The 26,617-nt window shown below is 34.5% G+C and overlaps 2 protein-coding genes and 3 long non-coding RNA genes across 5 annotated transcripts; 3 read left to right on the plus strand and 2 right to left on the minus strand.

The window, feature by feature from the left end:
• Nucleotides 1–676: 676 nt before the first annotated feature.
• Nucleotides 677–2,147, plus strand: LOC137000888 (uncharacterized). Its single transcript, XR_010891060.1, has 2 exons — nt 677–1,843; nt 2,042–2,147. It is a non-coding gene; the product is annotated as an uncharacterized lncRNA (long non-coding RNA).
• Nucleotides 2,148–6,202: 4,055 nt separating this feature from the next.
• On the plus strand, nt 6,203–14,539 carry LOC137000889 (uncharacterized). The gene is made up of 2 exons (XR_010891061.1): nt 6,203–7,395; nt 12,738–14,539. It is a non-coding gene; the product is annotated as an uncharacterized lncRNA (long non-coding RNA).
• Nucleotides 14,540–14,806: 267 nt separating this feature from the next.
• Nucleotides 14,807–16,653, minus strand: LOC137000886 (putative nuclease HARBI1). Its single transcript, XM_067358474.1, has 4 exons — nt 16,423–16,653; nt 16,198–16,334; nt 15,786–15,963; nt 14,807–15,520 (listed from the first exon to the last, which is right to left on the minus strand). Exons 1-4 carry the CDS (start codon nt 16,594–16,596, stop codon nt 14,879–14,881), a joined length of 1,131 nt encoding a protein of 376 aa, XP_067214575.1. The 5' UTR covers nt 16,597–16,653; the 3' UTR covers nt 14,807–14,878.
• A 5,322-nt stretch (nt 16,654–21,975) lies between these two features.
• LOC137000887 (uncharacterized) lies at nt 21,976–24,224 on the plus strand. Its single transcript, XR_010891059.1, has 3 exons — nt 21,976–23,408; nt 23,549–23,708; nt 23,928–24,224. It is a non-coding gene; the product is annotated as an uncharacterized lncRNA (long non-coding RNA).
• Nucleotides 24,225–24,377: 153 nt separating this feature from the next.
• On the minus strand, nt 24,378–26,617 carry LOC105669028 (uncharacterized). The gene is made up of 5 exons (XM_012361768.2): nt 26,345–26,617; nt 26,090–26,201; nt 25,219–25,600; nt 24,838–25,110; nt 24,378–24,752 (listed from the first exon to the last, which is right to left on the minus strand). Exons 1-5 carry the CDS (start codon nt 26,396–26,398, stop codon nt 24,521–24,523), a joined length of 1,053 nt encoding a protein of 350 aa, XP_012217191.2. The 5' UTR covers nt 26,399–26,617; the 3' UTR covers nt 24,378–24,520.

The following is a 26,617-nucleotide window of genomic DNA, read 5'->3' on the forward strand; positions in this document are numbered from 1 at the left end:
TTCTGTTCTATGTATACTAAATTAGTTCTAACAATATTTATCATTTCCAATCAATTTCATTTTGTGTTTTACAAGATTTTTTGTTTAGTTTGTGTTTATAATCTTTTTTCTATGGATAAATAAAATTTAATAATATACCTAAAATATGATATAAACATTTTCTTACACTTGATTATCTGCCCACATTGTGATGTGGATAATTTTGTTGTCAACCATAGCGTTAATTACAGAAGGCGACTTATGCTATATTTTTTAAAATATAAAATTGACTGAGAATTATAAATATTGTTGAAACTAATCTAGGATACTCAAAACAAAAATATTAAACTTTGGGCAATTCAATTTTATTTATTTTAGACAAATCATCCACTAAAGTCTCGAATCATGTATGAATAATAACTTGCAAAATACAAAATTTTTAAAGGTGTAATAGATACTTACTAAGACATTCACATTCACCAACATATCACTTATTTCATTTAATACGAATTTCTAACAAATTTGGTCACTCGTACTACACTGCTCTGGATTAATAAGCAGTCTTGAGTGTGCACCAAAGTAACAAAGCAATGTAGTGCGAGTGACCAAATTTGTTAGACCAAATTCATTATTATTACTTTTTTTATATAACACTTTCTTATCTGAAAAGTTATTATATGTAAAAAATGTCAAATCGTAAGCGCGCGACGCTTGGCTTCTAAGCGCCATCAGCGCACCTAACGTCAGAAATCGGAAACTGGACATTTTAGCTGGACATCCTAGAAAACCTAGAAAATATATGACAAATATGTCAACATTTCGACTTTGGATTATTATAACTTTTTTTCTACAGTACCTACAGTAAAAACAAGCATACTTTTTTTAATAATTAAGGATAAGAGGCGAAAAGAGCCGTTGCAAGGTGTTCGTGCATAAAATCAAATTATATTATAGATATAAAATACATTCAAAATCAAACGTTTCTGCCTATGTTAGGCCTTCTTCAGTGACATTATCAAAAATTACAAAATAAATACAATGTCTTGATAGTCGGAACATTAAAAATTAAATAAATAAACGCTACAAGCTACGCATTGATTTCTTCCTATTAATTAGAATCCAATGTGAGAATATAATTGGAACTGTAAAAATGATTGCCCGTGTAAATTGACATATGGTATTCTTTTATAAATTGTACAATGGTAACATAAAAACTGATACATACTTCTAATGGAAGAGCCAGAGATAGATTTTGTCCCATGATTCGCCTTCAACACTCATAATAAATATTACGTTAAAACTTAAAAACCGAAGTGTCAAAATCATAGGAATAAATGTGTCAACTTGGTCAAATGGTTGAAAAGGTAATGAGACCGGCAAATTATCCGCACAGAGTTGTGTGGAAACCCGAGGTGATGAAGTAAGGAGGGAGTTCAGATATTACCAAGAACAGAGAATGATGGAGAAGGGGGGGGGGGGGAGAGAGGAAGGGAAAAAAAGAGAAGAAAGGAGGGGCAATAACCAAAGAGAGTAGGAGAGAGAGGAACAGAAATCAAATTGATGGGAATAAATTTAGTACTTGTAAATATGAACTAGGTAAAGATTCAGTGTCGCTCTGTCTGTTTAACCCCTCCTTCTGTCTTTTATAGCGTTTTCGATTATACAGGGTTTGAACGACACAAGGTTGGTTCATGACGTCATTCAATCTGTGTGAGGTTACTAGAAACAGGATCAGATCCGAATCGTGTTCGATTTATAAACGTAGTACTTACTACGTATATTATTTGATCGAAGTTTTAACCTAGAATCGAGAGAGTTAATGCAAAATCAAGAGTTAATGCAAAATATACAAGACTTATATTTTGTAAGTTATTAATAATCTGATATTTTAATGAATAATAAAGAATATAATACAATATATATATATATATTAGATTTTTTATTAATTAAGAAGTATAAATATCTTAATTTATATAATTTGTGTATAATTTTTGTATGTAGTTTGTAAATTTACACTGTAAATTATATAAAATTTATTTAATAACAATCTGTTTTTTTTCAGGAATCAAGAAAAAATGATAATTAAGAGAGCAATTCTTAATGAAGAAGGAAGCACAATAGAAAATAATGATAACCAGATTTTATGTGAGTTAATGAATGATAAAGGTCAGTGTTTATAATTGCTTTTTATTAGATAATGTATATATTAATTATATAAAACGCTTATTGAAAACTGAATAAATAATGTTTCATGAATATAAGTTTGTCAAATAAAAATCTTTTTTTTAATTTTAGGTAAAAATGAAATAAAATTTATTTCCAAAGAATATTTAAAATCAACTGGTATCTTTGACTCATCATTAATAGGTAAATGTATAATATATATATATATATATATATATATATATATATATATATATATATATCGTGTTATATATATATATATTAGGATAATAATTATAAATACATATATTTTTTCTATTAAAGAAGATTCTTATTTTAAATATTATACTGAAAAGAATCTTTATTTTATGTTACGTCCTGATAGATGTAGAATTTTTTTTTCGTTGGGCTCGGCGATCGACGTAAACGGACCTGACCGCACGAGCCGAGCGGCACGTTTAGGACTTGCGACGGGTCAGCGACTGGAAGAGTCGTTTTTACTCCGTCAACAAGTCAACCGCTCGTGGTTCCCTTTTTGGGTCAAGGAATTGAATCCCTATTACCCGGGGCGGAACCTTTGTGCGCAATTTGAGAGGGAAGGTGTGAGGGGGTGACGAACGAGGAGGGTGTGGTTAAATGAAAAAGAACAAAAGTTTAATTTACTAAAGACAACATTTTAATTTGATTGAATTTATAATTAGGATACAAAAACTTAATTCTTAATCGCATATGTTAATAATTTTATTTATGTATTCTTTACAAGTGTGTGTGTGTGTGTGTGTGTGTGTGTGTGTGTGTGTGTGTGTGTGTGTGTGTGTGTGTGTGTGTGTGTGTGTGTGTGTGTGTGTGTGTGTGTGTGTGTGTGTGTGTGTGTGTGTGTGTGTGTGTGTGTGAGTGTTTTATTTTTCCGGAGGGAGGACAGAAGAAATAATAAAATAAAGAGAGATGAACTGACTTACTCGTTGCAGAGTAGTTTCGGATCGCGTTGAATATGTTCGGTGGTTCTGAGCAGGCGCCCCGTTGAGGGAAGGTGTTGTATAGGCGTCGGACCCTTTTGTAAACGAGTGGGCACCCTACTGCGGGATGGTGTCGTCAAGGTAATGGACCCTCTACTTGAGATGCACCACGAGATGGTCGCGACAAAGTATCAACTGATTTTACTCTTTGATTCGCGCCCCCGAACTACTCGAAAAACTGTTTCGAGAAACTGAGCTAAACGGAATAACTGCGCAAACTGCTTGAAAAACTGTGTGTGATTGTGTCCGGAGCCACCAGAACACGGGTTTTTATACTTTTTCTTTGGGGTAGATCCCTTTGGAAAATCTTAGGTTTTTGGAGCGGGGATCGAATAGGAATTAGTCTTGCGAGAAAATTTTTAATGTGGGGGAGGATGGCGTCATTTTTAGCTAATAGGATTGGGTTTAGATGATTAGGTTACTTGAAATGAGATAGGAAGAAAGAGGCCCTAACGAATAAGGAATAGCGTCGTTTCGGGTCCATATATGATGGGGGTAGGTTTTTGAGGTGGCGTAACCCGGTTGGTGTTAATTAGTATAGGTGGGGTGCATCTCAGTGTCTTAAGATCTGGGTGGGCGTAGTCTTTAGACCATACGATGGAATGATGGGTGGTCTATAGAAGTGCTTGCCCCGATTCTCGGCTTTCGGATTGGGTGGTTAAGAATCGGTATATAAGTTCGCAAAGCCTTGGGTCACTGATCTAATAAATTTGACAGTTTACGACTGTCGCGTGCCCTTGGTGTCGCGTGGAGAGTGCGACTAATGCATATCGGTTTCCCAGACCTACTAAACACGTGCGCCGTATCAGGTGTCGCGCCTTCTCGGCATGCGACTGCGGTCATTCCCCGATCGTTACTCGGTAAAACCCTATCTACTAGCTAGAGTTCCCGTAGGTGGAATCCAAGAGTATGACTAGTTGGTGCCAGTTTTTTCTTTTTATCTCTTACTCTAACCGTCTGGAGTCGGTTAAGGACTCCAGCTACCGCGAAGTTTTGACTTTTACGGTTTTTCTGGCGACGATAGGCACGCTGAGCGGCCAAGGTATTTTGAAATATCCATGCTATTTTTCTCCGTGAGAAGATTCGAGCTCCTGGTGTCTCATGAGAAAAACAGCTCTGGCGTTATAATATTTCTTAAGAGTTTTGTTGGTTCCGCGTTTACTAGGTCTGGTATTTAATGAAAAGAAAAGAATCGTGTAGTCTGATCAGGACGTAACATTTAAATACTAAATTTTTTTAATTACAGAGATTACTTCAAAGACAAATAAAATGTCTGATCAGAAAGTATCTGATCAGAAAGTATCTGATCAGAAAGAGAATTGTTGTGCCCTGGGTGATAGGGCACGGGTTCGGGATCTGCCGAGGAGTTAGGCCGGGAATCCGGGAATAATCCTTTTTTGTTCTTCTTAATAAAAAAACAATCTCCCATATATTTATTGATTTCTTGATTTATTACAAGTTCCCTTACTTCTATGTAATCTAGGTTCCGTCAGGAATCCTTGCCTTAGTGCAGTATCACGGAGCCCCAAGTTACTCTTATTCACTTTTAACGAATTGTTATAATTCGCGTTTTTCTAGATTTGTGGTCCCAACGGACATACGTCCGTTTCTTGTGACTGATAGTTTTAGACCCGCCGTCGTGATCTCGCGACGGCGATTTTATATACGTGAAACTGCACTTGATTGCAGTTTTAACGATCTAACTTGCTGACGAAATTCGATCGTTCGTCAGCATTGTCGCGTAAAAAGTGAATTAGGTTTTAATTTTCGCTGCGCGATTTATCCGGTGTCTCGCATGAGCCGGAAACTGAATATTAGATATCTTAATCTGATATGCAATAGATATTTTCTTATATTTTATTAATATATATATATTTTATTATTAATAATTGGTTGTGGTTCTTTGGACCCACAACATCCTCCCCCCGTTGAGAAAAGAAAACGAGGAGATACGAGTTTTCGTAACCTTGAGGCTCCATTTATTTATTCTAAAATGGACTTCGTTCTTTCCATAGTTTTATTCCTAATATAATGGCAAGTATTATGGCAATTACAACAGCTATGCTACTTGTTGTCATAGGATAGACAAATGCTTGTTCTGCGAATGGATTTTTTAGATTGTCGTTAACATCTTTATTTATTTCCTCAAGTTTATTACTGAGGTCCATTAATTCTTTCGGATCTTGTATAATTTTTTTAAATTTTAGTCCTTGCAATGGACTTTTCTTATTTTGTGTATTCTGATCTTTGCTAAATGTTAAATTAAAATTTGGTAAATAAGTTTGTATATTCGCGATTTGCTCAACGTTTTTTGTTTTTATTGTCATATCTGTTGCAATTACCTTACAGTTTTCTTTTAACGTTATTTTTCCTGTTCGCTTAATTACTACAACAGTTTCTTTATTATTTTTACAATGTATATATATTTGTTGTTCCTTAAGTGTAGAGTACAACCATGTATTTGGTGTTTTTAATGCTATCCATAAAGTTTGATTACTCTTAATATAACGCTTATCGCAATTATCCGCATTTTTTGTTATATGTGAGTACGTTTGTATTTCGCAAAGAGAATTTGTGTTTACAATATAAATAGGACTATAAGGTTCGCATAAATATGTATTGTGTACATTGATACATTTATTTAAGTTTTCTTTTGTTATAGTCATGTATGTCGGTCCGTCTGTACTTATCGCGATTATATGTTGATTTACTTCAGTGAAAACGAAAATATTGTCATGGTCATGTATAGGTAAAGGAATTATTTTTATTATTTTGTATTTAGGAAATGTTATCAAAGGGAATTGTAGTATAGTATAAATATTTGTATTGTCATAGTATGCGCTTGTGGTAATTAATTTTTTGATGGTATTCCATTCTTCTATTTTGAGTCCAAAGGGAAATTGTGTTCCTTGAGGCAAATGAGGCGTCGCTTCTTTTAATTCAGAAATTATTTTTTCTATTGGTGTTATTTTTGGATTTAATATTCCGTTTTGTATTTGTGTCAGAAAATCCATAATATCTTGAATGTCTCGCTGTAAATCAGTTAGAATTGCATTTATTATTAGAAAGTGTTCTAATATATCTTCTCGTTTAATTTCATCTGAGATTCGATTGTAAATATTTTTTGTAGCGTTTTTTAATAATTCGTTATTATGTTCTAGTGTATCTTCTAGCTTATTTATGTGTGTAAGCGTTGTGTTTAATATTTTTATTTGCGTTTTTGCGGCGTGTTGTGTTATTTGTTCGTTATTTTTTATCAAGTGTAATTGTTCATTAATATTTTTCTCGTCATCTGCGTCCATGGTTCCAAATAGAGTTTTAGCGATACTACCTATCCCGTTTATTAATCCGCGTCGTTTGTCGGAAGGTTTTTTATAAATGGTATTTATTTGTTTTATCGATTCCGTCAATTGATTAATGTTCTTTTCGATTATTAACTTCATGTTTCGGCATGGTTGTTTAGTGGATTTATTATTAATTTCATTACAAATTTCATCCGTATCTTGTATTTTTTCCTTAATACGTTTAAATCTTATATTTATTGCCGTAATATCTAATTTTATTACTAGTTTCCATTTTGTTTCGATGAGATTTAGTTCTCCTATTTGTTCATAATATAGCCCTGGTTCTTGTGAGAAGTACTCTATCTTGACTGGGGATATTGTTTCAGTTCTCACCTTGATTAGTTTATCCTCTAGTACAGCGTACCTGGAAGTTTTATGCTACGTGTTATATTATATCAATAGTGTAGGGTGTTACGATAATTTTTTATATGTGCGTGTTCTGCATTTTGTCCTTTGAAAGGGTCTTATGGTTTGTGCGAGTGCTACTGTGCATCAGTTTTCGTTCGGCGTCTGATTTGTTACCATTATCATGGAGTTCGAGAATTTAGTTGTTGTTTTACGGTCTGAGACCGATGATAGGGTAGTGATGCGACGAGAATTTTCTCTTGCGGAGATATTGGAAGAGTTGGTGCCTGCCTTCGTGCAAAGTTCTCCCGAGAGACTTGTCATACAGCGACAAAGGAGAGCCCTTTGTCGTCAGCTCCTTGTTGGGCTGCGCCGTGCTGTGTCGCGGCAATTTCGGCCATTTAATGGTCGCCGTCGCCGGATTGGACATTTACAGTGGCGACGTGTTATGTTACTGATTTCGGAGATGACCTGTGTTCTCAACCGGGTGCGATGGCTCGCGGAGGAGGAGAGCGAGAACGAGGAATATCCCGATTCTCCATAATGCGGTAAGTGTGATTTAGTTTTCGATAAAATGCTTAATGCGGTTTGCATGCACCAGCATTGTTTTTCGCCCTTTTTTTATGATGTAGTTAACGCTTGATTTTTTCTCAATTACTATGTGAGGTCCTGTCCATAACGCGTCAAGTTTTTTCGAGCGTCCTCGTCTTAGTGTTTCGTCGTATAATAATACCTTGTCGCCTGCTCTAAACGTGCTTATATTAGCCTTTTTGTCGTAGCATTCTTTTGACTTTGCTTTCTCCTCTTGCATGTTCGCTTTCGCTACCTGGTGTGCTGTACGCAATCTTTCTTTGAATTCGGATATGTAGTCATCATACGTATACGTTAATTTCGGAGGACATGTCAGGGCCGTAGGGAGCGTAACCTGGTGTCCGTACAACAGTTCAAATGGCGTATAACCTGTCGCTGTATGTGGTGTAGTATTGTATGTAAACATCGCGTAGGGCAGCCATTCGTCCCAATCGGTCTGATCTCCGTTTATGTAGTGTCGCAAGTACTCTGCTAGTGTCCTGTGCGATCTTTCGAGCGCGCCGTTACTTTCCGGGTGGTACGCGCTTGTACGAATCTTCTCAATTTTTAACAGTTTGCAAGTGCTCTTAAACACTTCGCTCATAAAATTCGTTCCCTGGTCGGTGAGAATTTTATCAGGCACTCCGTATTCCAAAATTATTTTTGTAACGAATGCCTTCGCTACTGTACCAGCTTCCTGATTTTCGATGGGCATTGCCTTGCTCAATTTCGTGAAATGATCTTGGAATGTTAGTACGTATTTGTTTCCGGTTAGAGTTACGGTTAACGGTCCTACTATATCTAGTGCGCATTTTTCGAATGGCCTATCCGGAGTATCGGTAATAATCATTGGCGTTTTACTTCGTCGTTTTAATTTATTCTTTTGGCAATGCTCGCATTTGGCGATGTATTGTTTTACGTCTTTTGTTAACCCTTTCCAGTTGTGAGTTAAACGGATTCGATTTATGGTGCGTTGCACGCCTTGATGCCCGCCTATCGGTGCATCATGATACTCATATAATATTTGCTGTTTTTCTTCCTCCGTGTACCTTTTTATCTCTTTTTCGCTATCTCTTTCTTCTTCCTCTTCGTCACTCTCTTTCTCCTTGTCGATTATATGTATAGCGTGAACGACGTTGCGACTTAGTGCGTCAGCATTTGTATTGTATTTTCCGGCTTTGTGTACGATTTCATAGTCGTACTCTTCCAATTTCAGTCTCCATCTAATTAGACGAGATCCTGGATCGGTCACGTTAAACAACCAAATTAGCGGTTTATGGTCGGTGACAATTTTAAATTTGGTCCCGTATAGGTACGGTCGAAAATGTTTGACCGCCCACACAATCGCGAGTAATTCTTTTTCCGTCGTGTTATAATTTTGTTCTGCACGAGAAAGAATTCTGCTAGCATAAGCTATTGGTCGGTCTTGTCCTATCATTCCTTGTGACAAGATACCTCCTATCGCGAAATCCGATGCGTCGGTAGTTAGTATAAATTCATCGTTGAAATTTGGGTACTGCAAGACGGGGGCGGTAATTAGTTTCTCTTTTAGATTGTCAAAAGCTTTTTGCTGCTCTTGTGTCCACTCGAATTTTACTCCCTTTTTAACTAATTTTGTGAGTGGTTTGACTATTTTCGAAAAATTTTCGATAAACCGTCTATAATAGCCCGCCAGTCCTATGAATGATTGCACATCCTTGACTCGTTTTGGCGTAGGGAAATTCTTTACTGCCTGGATTTTTCCAGGGTCAGGCATAATTCCATGTTCGGTAATTATGTGTCCTAAATATGCCACTTCTTTTCTAAGAAATTCACACTTGTCCGGCTGTAATTTCAGATTATTGTCGCGTATTTTTTGTAATACTTCTAATAGTCGCCGGTTGTGGTCTTCTAAACTAGCGCCGTATATCACGATGTCGTCTAAATAGACCAGACACCGTATTCCTTGTATGCCCGCCAGAATAGTATTCATTAATCTTTGAAACGTTGCCGGGGCATTCTTTAGTCCGAACGGCATCCGATTAAATTCATAATGCCCGTAGGGCGTTGAAAAAGCCGTTTTTTGCTTATCTCTGTCTGCCATGGGTATTTGATGATAGCCCGATGCCAGATCTAACGTTGTAAAATATTTCGAATTCCCTAGTTGGTCCAAAATATCTGTTATATTTGGCAGTGGAAATGAGTCTCCGACTGTTAGGTCGTTTAATTTTCGGAAATCGACCACGACTCTCATTTTAGGTTTTCCCGAAGCGTCTGTTTTCTTCGGTACCACCAAAAGTGGTGCGTTCCATTGGCTCGAGCTTGGACGTACGATATCGTTTCTTAACATTTCCTGTACCTGTCTATTTACTTCGGCCTTATGCTTCTCCGGTAATCTATACGGTCGCGTATTCGCGGGTGCCGTACCGGCTTGAGTTACGATCTCGTGTTGCAGTGCCTCGGTGCAGGTCAGGGGTTCTCCGTCCAAATGGAATACATTATCGAAATCTTCGCAGATTTTAAGTAGAGTTTTTCGCTCTTCGTTATTTAAGTGATCGAGACGAAGCGCCTCTTTAATTCGTTGCATGCGTGACAAGGGAATTTCCTTCGGTATATACGTCTGAGCTATTAATATCTCGGCATTTTCTTCTGTCTTTACTTCTTCAATTTCTACTACTGGAGCTTGCATTTCTATTTTAGTTTCGGTAGTATTTATTATGCTAATCGGGCAACTATTATTTTTTGGCTCGACTAGGCAATTTCCGATAAATATTCCTGGTCTAGTTTCCACTGCTTGGATTATTCCTGCTGTGTTTTCTTTAGTTATGGTTGTTATAATAGTTTCGCTTCTAGCTTTTAAAGTAAACTTTTTGCATGGGAAAAGCGTAAATAAATTTTTATCGATGCGTAGTTTTTTGGTAGTATAGTCCCAAGATGCTTGATATTTTTGTAGGAAGTCGGCTCCGAGGATTCCGTCATATTCGATAGGAAAGTCGTCTTTTATCACGTTTAATTCATGTTTAACATTTCTTGTTTTTAACGGAATAGTTGCTTGCATTACGCCTATAGTATCCGCTTTGTGCCCTGTTGCGCCAATGATTGTTATCTTTTTATCGTATATTATGGTTTCATCTTTCAATTTATTCAATTTTATTAGACTCATGGTAGCTCCTGTGTCGATCAACATATTTATTTTATCGTCAATCACTTCATTCATGGGTAGTGAAATCAGATCGAGCTCAGTGTGTGCATGATTTATCTCATCAGCTGTTAGTACCTTATGCTCTCGTACTGTCTTAGCTGTTGCTTTAATTGTTTTCCTTTCTGCATCGTCGTCCTCAGTCTCGCGATGCTTATTAGTTTTATTTATGGTATTTCGCGTGTTTGATTCTTCATTTATTTTCTTATTTTTAGTATATTCCGGTTTTCCGTTTAATATCCAACATTCGGTACGGTTATGTCCGGATTTCTTGCAATAATTACAATGTTTATCCAGCGTATTAAATCTTGATCCGCTCGGTTTAGGCAAAGTGAATTGATTACCGTAGCGGCTCGTTCGGCAATCGCGACCGTAATGTCCTTGCTTGCCGCATTTATGGCATTGAATTGCCTTAGGATTATTAAAACTTTTATTCGCGTTGTACGCGGAATCACGTGGTCTCTTTAATTTTTCCTCTGCTTTGGCCCCTTCGATGGCTTCTTGCAGGGTTGCATATCGTTGCGCGCGTATTATCATTCGTATATCCTCGCGCAGTCCATACACAAAGTTTTGTAGCGCTAGCTGTTTAACTGTATCTAATATAGTGCGTTTATCTTGCGGTGTCTTTCCTGGACTGTCTGTTAGAGATTCGTATAGCTGCATCGCTAAATGGTCTGCTCGTGCCCCATATTCTACTGCACTTTCTCCGGGTCGTTGTTTCAAATGATTAAATTCAATTTGAATCGATGCAGGATTTTTCTTAGGGTAGTAAAAGCTTTCCAGTTCGTTTTTTAACTGTTCAAACGATCTGATATCTTTGATCTCAAAATTTATTAATGCTCTGCCTTGCAATTTAGTCGACATTATAACGTCGAGTAGCTCGTCTGCGAACTCGGGCTTTACATACTTCATTGCACATGTACAAGCGCTTAGAAATGATTTTAAGTTCGTTCGTGACGTACCGTCAAAAATAGGTATTAAATTTATCGCGTTTTTTGATGTCATGTAGCGTTGTGCGTCAGTGGATTGTCTGTTTCGTATGTCTTCAGTAGTTCGACCGTATGAAATGTCGGTTTCGCGTTCTTGTCGCGGATTTCGTTCGTGATGATGCGCATGAAGATACTCAAATAATGTCGCGATCTGTTCGCGCATTTCGTGCATTGTTTCTTCTAGTGCTGAAATCTGATTTTTATTTTTTGGGCGTGTTCCCGTTCGAAGTCCGCTGGCTTCGTTTTCTCTTGTATTTTGCTCCATTAATGCGGATATTTCGTTTTCTATTTCGATGTCTGCCTCACTCTTCCTTCTTTGAGACATTTTTTCGTTTCTTCTTTCACGGATTTCGTCCGGATCAAATATGCTACTATCGTATGATGTTAGCTCAAACTCGCTGTAATCTGACACGCGGCTTGGTGTTTTACTAATGTAAGGTCTAGTCTTTTTAGTTTTTACTTCTATCACGGTATCGTTAAGAGCGGGAATTAAACTCGAATCGATATCTTCGAAAGTGTAATCTCGTTTAGCTTCTATGTTTGTATCCAATTCGTCGTCGGTATCACCGTCCGAGTTTGTGTATTGTAATGTACGGCGTACGTTATCGCTTATGTCGCGAGTCGCGTCTTCGATAACGCGTATCGGGTTTAACGCTGTGCGGATTGCGTGTCGCGCTTGGTTGCTTAATAGCCACGACCTATTTCGTATGGGACCGGGGTCGCTTTCGCTTTTGTACATTCACGCGTTTTTATATTTTATATAATGGTTCGGACTTACAGTAGTAGTAGTATGATCGCTCGCATGTTGCCTCGTCCTTAGCTGCGGTTCGCTGTCCGGCTGTAGATCGTAGGCTGTAGGTGTAGGTCGCTCGGCTGCTTTCTGCGGCTGGCTCCTATTTCGCTGACTCCGCTCGGCACTGCTTGTCTCTGGATAGTCTGCTGCTGCGCTGCTACTCTGCTTACCGTTGCGTTGGTCGGGGTCTTCTCGTTTCAATAATCTCCGTATTGAAACTTGTCCGCCGACTATTTTGCACTTAATTTTCGGCTGCTTACTGCTGCGTTGGTCGGGGTCTTCTCGTTTCAATAATCTCCGTATTGAAACTTGTCCGCCGACTAATTTTCACTCACTTAAAATTTTTTCTTTTTGTTTCAGGCTCTGGACTTTCCGGGTTCCTGGTCCCGAAGGAGAGGCAGATCCCACCGCTGCCACCAGAATTTTGTTGTGCCCTGGGTGATAGGGCACGGGTTCGGGATCTGCCGAGGAGTTAGGCCGGGAATCCGGGAATAATCCTTTTTTGTTCTTCTTAATAAAAAAACAATCTCCCATATATTTATTGATTTCTTGATTTATTACAAGTTCCCTTACTTCTATGTAATCTAGGTTCCGTCAGGAATCCTTGCCTTAGTGCAGTATCACGGAGCCCCAAGTTACTCTTATTCACTTTTAACGAATTGTTATAATTCGCGTTTTTCTAGATTTGTGGTCCCAACGGACATACGTCCGTTTCTTGTGACTGATAGTTTTAGACCCGCCGTCGTGATCTCGCGACGGCGATTTTATATACGTGAAACTGCACTTGATTGCAGTTTTAACGATCTAACTTGCTGACGAAATTCGATCGTTCGTCAGCATTGTCGCGTAAAAAGTGAATTAGGTTTTAATTTTCGCTGCGCGATTTATCCGGTGTCTCGCATGAGCCGGAAACTGAATATTAGATATCTTAATCTGATATGCAATAGATATTTTCTTATATTTTATTAATATATATATATTTTATTATTAATAATTGGTTGTGGTTCTTTGGACCCACAACAGAATGAAGAGTCTAATAACATTAATATACATAGATGGACTGAAAACGAAACAAAATATTTACTCCAACAGTATAGTATATATTTTCCCCAAATCGGTCCATATCGAATGTTCAAGAATAGAATTACTATGTTTAAACAAATAAGCGAGGATTTGTTCGAAAAATTTGACATTAGAGTTACTGCAACACAATGCGCTAATAGATATAAGAATGTTAGAAGAGAAAAAAATATTGCATTGTACAATAATAAAATTTCTGGAAATGCTCCAACCGAAGTACCCTACAACGATGAATTCGAGGAAATTAAAAATATTGATGATAGTTTTGAACCAGAAATTTTAATTGGAGTAAATCATGTAGAAATAAACAAAAAGATAGATGCAACTAAAAGAAATATTGACACATCTAATTCACTGACAATAAGTGATACTGAAACATCTGATACATCTGAAATATCTTCATATAAACCTGAAAAAAAATTAAAATCAAATACATTCGAACAAGTTCTAAGAGAAATATCTGCCACCGCAGAAAAAAACAGAGATCGGCGTCATAAAGAAAAATGTAATTTACTGCTATCTTTATTTGGAAAATCACAAAATTCTAGTTCTACAGAAAACTAAATGCAATATATGTTTCTTATATGCTGTGATGTTTTTATTATATGTTGTGATATGTTTATTTCTAAAGTTATATTTATATTTAAAGAAAAAATGATAAAGACTGATTATTTTTTGTTAAAAAATATAATTTTAATTTTTTTTTGTGTACGTACGAGAATGTTTACTACATGCTGTGATTTTGCTGTTTAGTGATAACATTAATATTTTTTAAAGTTTATTTAAAAAAAAAAAAAGATAAAGACAATAATTGTTACTTTTAATTAATTATAATTTTTATTTTTATTTTTATATGTACAAAAGTACTGATTTAAAATTCTTAAAAATGTTACTTTCACATATATCACACAGGTATATTTTTTATTTTGGTTATAATCGATATCAGTATGTCTTTGTTGTGCTGGTAGTATTACTTTATTGGAAAATAGCAATATAACATTTATTATACTTAAAATATTATATAATGTATGTAACATATTATATGTATAAAAAATGTTTCTTAATAAAATTATTATATTGTATTTCTGTGCTTTTTATTTTGATAATAGCATAAGTTTTTTTTATATTTGTATAAAACAATTATTTAAACAAAAGAATTTTTAGTCTAAAATAATGTTCTTTATTTTTATAATTATATTGAAATACATATTATATATATATATATAACATATTAAAACTATACGTTTTATATATATTAAAACTATTAATGTAAGTTTAAAATCATATTAACATAAGTCTTATTAATATAAGTTTTATAATAAGTCTTATCTTATAATAAGTAAAAGTAAAAATGTATGTGAAATAGGAAATCAGTATCATAAAAAAAAAGAAAATAATTTTATCATATATAAATATGTTATCTATGAATGAAATGATTCCATAAATTTATCAGCTAACATATCCCTTTTTCGTTTACCAGCCTCTCTCTGTCTATACGAATTATTAATATATTCACCTGTTTCTTCATAAATTGCAATATATTCTTGTAGTAACATGTCATTGTTATAAACACATAAATTGTGCATTACGCAACAAGCAATAATAAATTTAGACATTTTTAAAACAGACCACATCTCTAATCGAATTAGCTGTCTAAATCTGGTTTTTAAAAGACCGAATGTATTTTCTATTTTTACTCTAGCTTTACAAAATGCATTATTGAATTTTTTCTGTGTTGCAGTTAAAGTGCCACAATCTTTATATGGGGTTATCAAATTTACAGACAAAGGATATGCAGCATCCCCGATTAAATGATACTGATCTCCCATTTCACATACATTTTTTCGAATAAAAGACATCTTATAGATTCGAGCGTCATGTACTTTACTGGAAATCCCTGTAAAAACATCAATGAATCTGTTTTCAGCATCACAAATTCCTTGCAATGTGATAGCTGTCTCATCATGTCGATTAACATATGTAGATCTAATTTTGTGACAAGGAGTTCGAATAGGAATGTATGAGCCATCAATGCATCCAATAATGCCAGAAATACCACAGATCTACAAAAATAATAGAAAATAGAAAAAAATTATCAAGAAAAATTATATTTATTGTTTTATACGTAATTTCGTTAACTTTTATAGATATTGAAATATTTTAGATGTAGAAATATTTAAGAGATAGTTTCTTTATATATACATATATAATGTAAATTGATATATATATATATATATATATATTAATTTACATATCAATTTACATATATATATATATATATGTAAATTGATATGTAAATAAAATAATTTTAAATAATATATAATTTACCTCCTTAAATTTTTCCGCATGTCTCTCTCTTTCTTCAGCAGTCTGAGGAAACTGAATTAATGATGGAGCTAAATTATATAAAAATTCTATGACCCTATTAATCATAAGCATAGTAGTAGAAAAACTAGCATTGAATAAATTTGCAACATCGCGTATAACACATTTATTGCTTGCAAACCTAAAATTAAGATTAAAAACAAATTAAGACTAAAATTAAGATTAACAACAAATATTTTGATACTATTTTCATATAATATTTCATATATTTCATATATATGATATATGAATATTTCATATATAATTTTATGAATAATATCTTTTTGATATAATATAATTTTATAAATTGCATCATTTCATTTACATATTTTATTATAATTCTTAATACTACAAACATTAATATATATTTGCATACCATAAGAAACATAAAATATGTTTTTTAGCTGCTTTTGTCTTTATACCTCTTCTTCCTGATGGATAATATTCACTTCTTTTAAACATATTAATGAGTAAATTACAAGTTTTACGTGAAACACGAAAATGATTTTTAAACTGTAAAAAAATATATCATAATTATTAATTGTTATATTATACTTTTTTTATTTTAAAAATATGTTGTATAGGTTATGTATCTACTAACTTCATTATCATCATATTTATCAACTATTTTTGTAAAGTTTTGTACACGATGTATACGTCGCTTTTGTTTTATTTTATATATTGTTCTTGCTTTTATTTCTAATTCAACATCATCATCACTATCAGATGAAAATAAAAATTCCGTAAGAGCCACAAGTTGCTTTTGATGCGACATTTTTTAGAATTACGCTATATAATGTATGTAACTAGAACCCAATTTAGATCAGAACCTATTTTAGCTCGAACATGTGTTTCTAGGGAATTACGATTAACCAACCTTGGGTCGTTCAAACCCTGTATAATCGAAAACGCTATTAATGTAGAGCATTTCTGAAGTGAGCCTTTTTGAATATGACGGTTCTTCATCTAATATGCGGACATTCTTCCAATCAAAATCATGGGTGGATTCTAATCTATGACGGGAAATGACAGAGGGAGAGCCACTTTTTTTGTTAATATCCGTTCTATGTTCCTTAATTCTTGTGATCAACTTTCTTTTTGTCTGACCTACGTAAGAAGCCTCACAATCCAAACAAGAGATCTTATAGACCACATCACAATGGGACAACAAATCTAAATTATCTTTCCCCGTTTTAAAGAATTTTTTTAGGTTTTTAGGAATTGAAAAAGCCAGCTTAAATTCCTTGTTTCTAACAATCGAGGTAAAATCATTAGCTACAGAATCTACAAAAGGTATCGTAAAGAAAGTTTTCACGCTTTGTCGTCATTGTTATTGTTGTGCTCAAGAGTATAATTAATTCTATGGTGGTTATGGATTAGGGATTTCAGTCGATTATTCATATTTTTAAAGATCACTGGTAACGGGTAACAATTCAACATAAGTATGTTGATAGCAGTGGATATTCTTCTGGTGGAATTTAGGATGTGAGAGTAAAAAGATCCTGTCAACTAAGTTAAAAATTACACCTTTTTTATGTGAGAAAGGATGATGGGAGTAATAATTTAAATATCTACCTGAAGAAGTGGGTTTCTGAAACCAATCACAGATTATGTTGCTTTCATCTAGAATTAATGTAACATCCAAAAAATTAATTTGATTATTGGAGCCTATTTCTAACGTGAATTTTATTCTATCATGAATTGAATTAAATGTTTCAAGGATATTATTGAGAGTGTGTTGGGGGGGGGGGGGGGGGCAGCCAAAACAATGTCATCTACATATCTATAAAAAAATGGAAATTTAAAGGTTAATTTATCCATTGCCTGCTTCTCAATATCTTGCATAAATCGGCTATTATTGGGGACAATGGTGAACCTATTGGTGCTCCAAAAGTTTGTTTATAAAATTTATTATTAAACCTAAAAAAAGTAGAATTTAAAACTAACCGTATGCCAGCTAAAAATTCATTTAAAGGAATCGGAGAATGTCTCGAAATCAAATCCCATCTATTCACAATACTCTCAATTGCCAGATCACACGGAATGTTTGTGAACATTGATGTCACATCGAGGGAAATTAATTGATAATCACCCTAAAGTTTTAACCCTTTCATTTTGTTTACAAGTTGAAAACTGTTAGAGATGTGGCTGTCGGATTTGGGAAGACTATTGTAAAGGATATTATGAAGAAAGGAGGATAAGGTATGAAGAGGGCTATTAATGGAGGAAATTATGATTCTTAAAGGATGATTTGGTTTGTGGATCTTCGGTAATCCATATGCTCTAGGTAAAAGACCATCAGTAGTCAGAAGTCTTCTGTAGGTGTATTCGTTAATATGTCTCTTGCTCTTCCATCTCAGTATTAGTTCTCTTAGATTGTTAGTTAGTGTTTTCGTTGGATCTTTTTTAATAACACAATATGTGGTAGAGTCAGTTAATAGAAGTTCCATGTGTTCAATGTATGTGTGTAAGTTCAAGACAACAGTGGAATTCCCTTTGTCAGCTCGAGTTATGATTAAATCCGGGTTATCCTTAACAAATTTTTCCGTATTAGTGAGCCAAGTGTAGAGAATCCTGTCTTCAATTCATGATAGAATAAAATTCACGTTAGAAGTAGGCTCCAATAATCAAATTAATTTTTTGGATGTTACATTAATTCTAGATGAAAGCAACATAATCTGTGATTGGTTTCAGAAACCCACTTCTTTAGGTAGATATTTAAATTATTACTCCCATCATCCTTTCTCACATAAAAAAGGTGTAATTTTTAACTTAGTTGACAGGATTTTTTTACTCTCACATCCTAAATTCCACCAGAAGAATCTATCCACTGCTATCAACATACTTATGTTGAATTGTTACCCGTTACCAGTGATCTTTAAAAATATGAATAATCGACTGAAATCCCTAATCCATAACCACCATAGAATTAATTATACTCTTGAGCACAACAATAACAATGACGACAAAGCGTGAAAACTTTCTTTACCTTTTGTAGATTCTGTAGCTAATGATTTTACCTCGATTGTTAGAAACAAGGAATTTAAGCTGGCTTTTTCAATTCCTAAAAACCTAAAAAAATTCTTTAAAACGGGGAAAGATAATTTAGATTTGTTGTCCCATTGTGATGTGGTCTATAAGATCTCTTGTTTGGATTGTGAGGCTTCTTACGTAGGTCAGACAAAAAGAAAGTTGATCACAAGAATTAAGGAACATAGAACGGATATTAACAAAAAAAGTGGCTCTCCCTCTGTCATTTCCCGTCATAGATTAGAATCCACCCATGATTTTGATTGGAAGAATGTCCGCATATTAGATGAAGAACCGTCATATTCAAAAAGGCTCACTTCAGAAATGCTCTACATTAAAAGACAGAAGGAGGGGTTAAACAGACAGAGCGACACTGAATCTTTACCTAGTTCATATTTACAAGTACTAAATTTATTCCCATCAATTTGATTTCTGTTCCTCTCTCTCCTACTCTCTTTGGTTATTGCCCCTCCTTTCCTCTCTTTTTTTCTCTTCCTCTCCCCCCCCCCCCTTCTCCTTCATTCTCTGTTCTTGATAATATCTGAACTCCCTCCTTACTTTATCACCTCGGGTTTCCACACAACTCTGTGCGGATAATTTGCCGGTCTCATTACCTTTTCAACCATTTGACCAAGTTGACACATTTATTCCTATGATTTTGACACTTCGGTTTTTAAGTTTTAACGTAATATTTATTATGAGTGTTGAAGGCGAATCATGGGACAAAATCTATCTCTGGCTCTTCCATTAGAAGTATGTATCAGTTTTTATGTTACCATTGTACAATTTATAAGAGAATACCATATGTCAATTTACACGGGCAATCATTTTTACAGTTCGAATTATATTCTCACATTGGATTCTAATTAATAGGAAGAAATCAATGCGTAGCTTGTAGCGTTTATTTATTTAATTTTTAATGTTCCGACTATCAAGACATTGTATTTATTTTGTAATTTTTGGTAATGTCACTGAAGAAGGCCTAACATAGGCAGAAACGTTTGATTTTGAATGTATTTTATATCTATTATATAATATAATTTGATTTTATGCACGAACACCTTGCAACGGCTCTTTTCGCTTCTTATCCTTAATTATTGTTAATTTTGGAGCCTACAACTAATTTTAAATTGTTATACTTTTTTTATGTAATTTGGATATGCGCTATTGATTGAGCCTATTATCAACTCAATCGGCCCAGTCGTTATTGAGATCCGATAATCTCGGCTCGTCTCAACTTTCGGGCTCGCGTAAAGAGACACGGTTGGTCTTGTGCTCGCGTTGCGCGCTGCGCGTGAACTTGGCGCGAGACACTACCGTGTCTCTTGATTCTGTTTAAATCCATCAGAATTTCTTGTAAACCTTACCACATTGTGTTGTTAGATTTACAAAACTCTACCAGAATTTCTTGTTAACTTTACTATATCGTTTTGTTAGGTTAACACAACTTTGTAGTTAAAAAACAAGTTCGAATAGGTGTGGTTTTTGTAAAATACTAACAATAAATTTTGGTTTAAAGTATACTCAGTGATGTGATGTTTCCTACCGGGCTCCCGGCTCTCGAGCCCGGTAGGAAACATTACATCACTGGTATACATATATTTCATTAAAAAAAAAAAAAAACACCACGTGATCATAAAACTTTTCGGATGTAAGGCTGATGGCAGAGACCGAGACGTAAGAACTTATGTATGTCGTAGTCATTTCCACACGTATCCATACAATAACCTTTCACGACTTACGTTTTTCTCTGCCTTACCATACGTCCACGACAGACGTCTACGACAGACATAAGTGCTTACTTCTCGTTCTCTGCCATCGGTCTAACTAATATTCCGTAATGGATTCCACGACGCGACGTAAAACTTTAGCGAGCTCAGTTGAGACTGTTCCGACTGCTTAGCGCCATTGCTTCGCAAAAGATCTAATGCGCGCGATACACGCCGCGAGTAGCGAGGGCGCAGTAGCAGTGTAACAAATAAATGCGGCGAACAGTTGATCAACCGTTTAGTGAGTGATGACGAAACTGTTGCAGAGCGCTGCGATTTATGTAAATATAACAAGAAGTTTTGTAGATCCAACAAGAAAACACTTATTCAAATCCTTATAGTAAAAGTATTGTTCGTTTTGTCTGTTCTGGGTCTATCTCGGAACAGACCCAAGCAGACCTGGGTATCTTTGGGTTAAGATAGAAAAACTCCGGAAGTGGATCGTAGAACAAGAAGTTAACTACTTATGTGCTCTGAACGACTCTGAAATGAACTCGAATCACCATAAAAAAAACACAGTTTATAACCTAATCTGAATATAACATGTGCATATTTTTAAAGGTGTTCTTGATTTCGTTTTACTTCGTTTCTCGACATATATATTTGGTTTATAAAGTAATCATGACTTTTTCGTCCTCATCATCATCATCCGATTCAGAGATATCTATCGGCAAGGAAATACTTTTTGATTCTTTTTCATCTTCTGAAGACGAAAGCGATAAAAATAGACATTGCATAGAAAATTATGAAGCTGTCATTTCTGAATACAGCGAAAAAGAATTTGCAACACACTTTAGATTAAGAAGAGATGTTGTTAATCAACTTATTTTACAGTTTTCGCAATCAGTGCATTACATGTCTATTGTTAATGGTAAATATAATTATGTCAATTTTGTTCATCTTATGTAATAATATATTCTTTTTTTTTCTTTTTCAAAAATATTAATAGATGAGAATATACATATGTAATTCTAAAAGTAATAATATTAAAAATAATAAATGTAATAAATTTAACACTTCTTTTTTTTAGCTTTTGGCCGAGATGCTATATCTCCTGAGAAGCATATATATACGTTCTTGTGGTTTGTTGGCCATGAAGTGTCATCCTATAGAGACTGTGCGGATCGCTTCAATCTGTCATTGAGTGCACTATTTGACATTATTACAAGAGTGTCTAATTATTTGGTCGATATTGCACCACAGCATATTCACTGGCCTAATGAAGAGAAAGAAAAACAACTAAAATATATTTTCAACAAATTAAAGGTTTTCCAAATGTTATTGGGTGCATCGATGGAACTCATATTCTCATAGATAGGCCAAAAAAAAGTGCAGAAAGTTACTATTAGGTGCGCAACTAAGTTCTCGCTGTTTTTTTTATGAAAATGCAACTTTATTGTGAAAAAATGGTTACAAATGAATTATTCAAAGTATTGCCCATTGCTAGCTACAACTTTTTCCCATCTTTCTGGCAGAGCTCGAATACCGTTACGGTAAAAGTGTTTGTCTTTTGAGGCTATCCACGAATCAAGCCTTTTTTTGATGTCTTCATATGAGCGGAACTGCTGATCAGCCAGACCATATGCCATCGAACGGAACAAGTAATAATCGGACGGCGCAATATCTGGGGAATATGGCGGGTTGGGTAGAACTTTTCATTTGAGCGTTTCCACATAGGTTTTAACGGGTTTGGCAACATGAGGCCGAGCGTTGTCATGCAGTAGCACTTTTTCGTGCCTCTGCTCGTATTGTGGCCGTTTTTCGCGCAGTGCTCGGCTCAGTCGCATCAATTGAATTCGATACCGTTCCCCAGTGATGGTTTCGTTCAGTTTCAACAGCTCATAATAAATAACACCGACCTGGTCCCACCAAATACACAGCATAACCTTCGCAGCGTGAATATTCGGCCGAGCCGACGACGTAGAAGCATGACCGGGCAGTCCCCATGACTTTCTTTTCTTTGGGTTGTTGTAATGAATCTATTTTTCATCACCCGTCACGATGCGATGAAGAAAACCCTTCCTTTTTTGCCGCTGGAGCAGTTGTTTACAGGCGAAAAAACGACGCTCAACGTCCCTTGGCTTCAAATCATAAGGAACCCAAGTTCCTTGCTTTTGAATCATTCCCAACGCATGCAATCGCTTGGAAATGGCTTGGCGGGTAACTCCTAATGCTGAAGCAAGCTGTTCTTGCGTTTGGCATGGATCCTCATCGAGCAATGTCTCCAATTCAGCGTCTTCGAAGGTTTTTGGCCTTCCTTCACGCGGACGGTCGTCAACATCGAAATCACTGTCTTTGAAGCGACGGAACCAATCACGGCGCGTTGTTTTACTTAGAGCAGCATCTCCGTAATCTTTTTGGAGCTCTCGATGCGCTTCAGCCGCCGTTTTTTTCGAATGAAATAAGAAAATTAACACTTCCCGCAAATGACGATTATTTGATACAAAATCAGACATTTTCACACAACCAAAAGTATATGACGCCAAAACAAAATCACTAACGTGTCAAAGCGGTTTGTTTACCATATGTCTAAGCTTGGCTCGTGACGTTTTGGATATGTCAAAATCGAATCCAGCACTTACTGCTGGAGCCATCTATTGACAAACAGCGGGAACTTAGTTGCGCACCTAATATAATAGAAAAGATTTCTTTTCTATACAAATGCAAATAGTTTGTAACCATGTACGAAAAATTATAGACGTTTTTATTGGGTTTCCAGGATCTGTACACGATGCAAGAGTGTTTAGAAACTCACCACTGATTGAAAAATTACTTAATCCAGAATTACGTGAGTACTCCATAATTTCATGATATTATTTTTTCATGGCAAAATGAACTAAAACTTCAAATAAATCTATTTAAAAAATGTTGAATATTATTATCATATATTCTATATTTTTTTAATATTTATGGATGAAAATGTTACAGATGGATGGCTTTTAGGAGATAGTGCTTACCCATGCCTTCCAACGTTAATGACTCTTTATAAAGACAATAGTCATCTGACTGCTGCAGAAACTTTATATAATGCCAAATTATCGTCATGTCGTGTGCGAGTTGAACATACTATCGGCATTTTGAAGCAACGGTAACATAAATTTTTTATACTTACATAATATATATGTTTATACGAGTCAATTTAATGAGTTCCAACTTTATATTCAAGAGCCAAGATATGCGAAAAATGTTGATCATAGATAAAAAAATCTACAAAATTTGCAACTCATTAATTTGGCCTATTGTACAATTCTGAAATGTATAATTATGTAAATAATTTAATTTCATATTATATAAATTTATATTAAAGATTTCGATTCCTCTACCACGTTAAACTAAAAACTATCGAAAGGAGGATAAAAGTTATATATGCATGTTGTGTATTGCACAATATGTGTGGTATAGACGACCTTGATTTGCTCGATCCATTGCCGGCTGATGAGACTGTCAATAATATTGAAGTGAATGTCAGTAATATTGAAGCAAATAAAGAAGACTACCAGAATAATAATGATTTACCTAGTGGATTGGCATTAAGGAATAAATTGCGTGATATTTTATGGAAATATTAACTTTTGCAAATAAATAATATGTATTAATTTTACAAGTCTTTTATTACACATGTTTTATTACAGTCTTTTTTATCACAATATTGTACTATATTCTTCTTCATAATATTTTTTATTATATTTAAATAAAAAATTTGATAATGGAAAACATAACTCGGCGTAGTTTAAGTTCTTCTCAACTAGGAACAAGATTGAGACAATAAAATAATAAATAATTAAATTATAGATTGCGCATATTTTGCCTTCAACAATCTTAAAACAAAAAATATATCTATACTATTAATAAAAAAAAACAAAATAAAATTCACGAATTTTATAAAATATTTTCAAAGTATTATAACATCTCATCAATATCATCAACGTCATTGTCGATGTCGATATTGTACTTTGCTTTATATTTTTTGGCTTTCAATTTCAGTTTGATGCGTTTGAGTTTCAAATACTCATGTTGACGAGAAGCTTTTTCTTTATCTTGTTTTTCGCGGATATTTTTAGCAGACTCTCTTTTTGGTAATTTTTTGTTATTCTTTTCGACTGATGTCTCCTGTTTATCATTTTCACGAAATCTGAAATATTAAATCAGATTACTTAATAGATTATTTTATTAATAATAAAGTATTTTTATTTTATGTTAAATGATCGCATTCTTACATATTTTCTTTGCCGATTATCTTTTGACATTCTTCTTTGCCATTATCTATTGCACAGATATCTTGTTGCTGAAATGGTGCAGCATTATCTTCAGTTTGTGCAACAACATTGATGCTTTTCATAGATGTTTCTTGATCTGTCTGTGAATCTGTCGGCGGATCTGTCGCTTCTGAACTTGTACTTGCAGTGCTATTGTTTATAACAAGACAATTCGTTTCCATTAATACGGGAGGAATTATGGAATAAACTTTTCCAAAAATATCTTGCAGTTCACTGTAATATAATTATTAGAAATAATATGTAATATTATAATATATATTACATATAGAATTAATAAAAAGTAGATTACGATAATATTTATATATGTGTATATAAACATACTTTTCAAATTCAAGGCACATTCGTCCTCTTCCACTTTTCTTTGGCCCTTTATTTAGTAGTCTTTTTTTATATGCCTTTTCCAATGCTTTCATTTTATTTTCAATTTGCATGCTTGTGAATGTGTATCCGTATGTAGACATTTTTTTGTGAATACGTGTGTACATTTGTTTTTTGGAAACAAATTTGCGCTTATCAAGCAATCTTTTATATTTTGGGTAGATACTTAATAGGCATTTAATTGCTTTGCTGTTCCAGAGTACAGACTTCCAAGACAAAACATCATCCAGTAGGTCTTCATCCTCTGTTAAAGTTGGAGTGTTAGTATCCTGTTTGTTGTCACTCTCCATTGAAGTCTGAGAATTGTCATTGTCACTGAGCATTGCTATATATATAAAATAAAACAAAAAATAATCCAATTTACGTAATATACAGGGTGGTTCAAAATAACCTGATGTCCTTGCAATGCCATATTCTTGAGCGAATTCTGAGACGATTTTTCCTTTTACAAAATTTTGTCCAAAGCTTAGTTTTCAAGTTATAATTGAAAATAGATAGCAACTTACGAATTTGGTACAACGGGCAGGCAGGGACGCGCAACGTATAATGAGACTGTAAAGTGTTTACTATCGTCTCATGACACATTACACCGTCCCTGTCTGTCCGTTGTATTGGACTCGTAAGTAGAAAACTATTTTCAATTATAACTCGAAAACTAAGCTTCGGACAAAATTTTGTAAAAAGAAAAATCGTCTCGGAATTCGTTCAAGAATATGGCATTGCAAGGACATCAGGTTATTTTGAATCACCCTGTATATTAATTAATTAAAATGGACACACTAAGAATTATACAAAAAAAAATTGATAAAAATACCTGTTTTCATTACATATCGTCCTGAAAAATATACATTTTGTTTGCCTATGAAGCAATTGTGAGAACTAATTGCGTCTAGTTCTACTTTTTCATTACACTCATTACATATAAACTGAAATATAAACGTACATAAAGGGTTATTGTATATATTTTACAAGATTAATAAAAAACAGGGATATTTATTTTAATTTAATATCATTTTAGGTTATGTAAAGTTTGGTTAACAATCAAAATAATACATATGAAACTACTTACGTCGTCAATCTCTTCCTCGAAGTCATGTCTACTTATATTTTCACTTCCTTGCATTTTCGTTTGGTTTTAGGTTTGAGCAGTTTTTGGGGCTTTTAAACAGAAAATTGCCGTGATATGCGTATTAACGCACAAAGCTCGATGTCCTTTCAAAATACGCGGGTTCTTGATAGTACACCCGAATGGAACCGACTGGAACTATCGTTTCGCGAGAGAGCATTATAAGGAAACTTCGAGTGGACCTAAACCAAGATCTATAGAGAAAAGGTTACCTCA

Source organism: Linepithema humile, chromosome 6 (assembly GCF_040581485.1).
Source record: "Linepithema humile isolate Giens D197 chromosome 6, Lhum_UNIL_v1.0, whole genome shotgun sequence".
Lineage (NCBI taxonomy): Eukaryota > Metazoa > Arthropoda > Insecta > Hymenoptera > Formicidae > Linepithema > Linepithema humile.

What these genes read in the sequence shown, in the direction of transcription:
- LOC105669028 (XM_012361768.2), bottom strand. Translation starts at nt 26,398, where the DNA reads ATGCAAGGAAGTGAAAATATAAGTAGACATGACTTCGAGGAAGAGATT. An exon ending in ACGATATGTAATGAAAACAG is followed by an intron (nt 25,601 to 26,089) that starts GTATTTTTATCA and finishes TTATATATATAG; the next exon opens with CAATGCTCAGTGACAATGAC. An exon ending in ATGTGCCTTGAATTTGAAAA is followed by an intron (nt 25,111 to 25,218) that starts GTATGTTTATAT and finishes ATTATATTACAG; the next exon opens with TGAACTGCAAGATATTTTTG.
- LOC137000886 (XM_067358474.1), bottom strand. Translation starts at nt 16,596, where the DNA reads ATGTCGCATCAAAAGCAACTTGTGGCTCTTACGGAATTTTTATTTTCA. An exon ending in CATATTTTATGTTTCTTATG is followed by an intron (nt 15,964 to 16,197) that starts GTATGCAAATAT and finishes TCTTAATTTTAG; the next exon opens with GTTTGCAAGCAATAAATGTG. An exon ending in ATGCGGAAAAATTTAAGGAG is followed by an intron (nt 15,521 to 15,785) that starts GTAAATTATATA and finishes TTATTTTTGTAG; the next exon opens with ATCTGTGGTATTTCTGGCAT.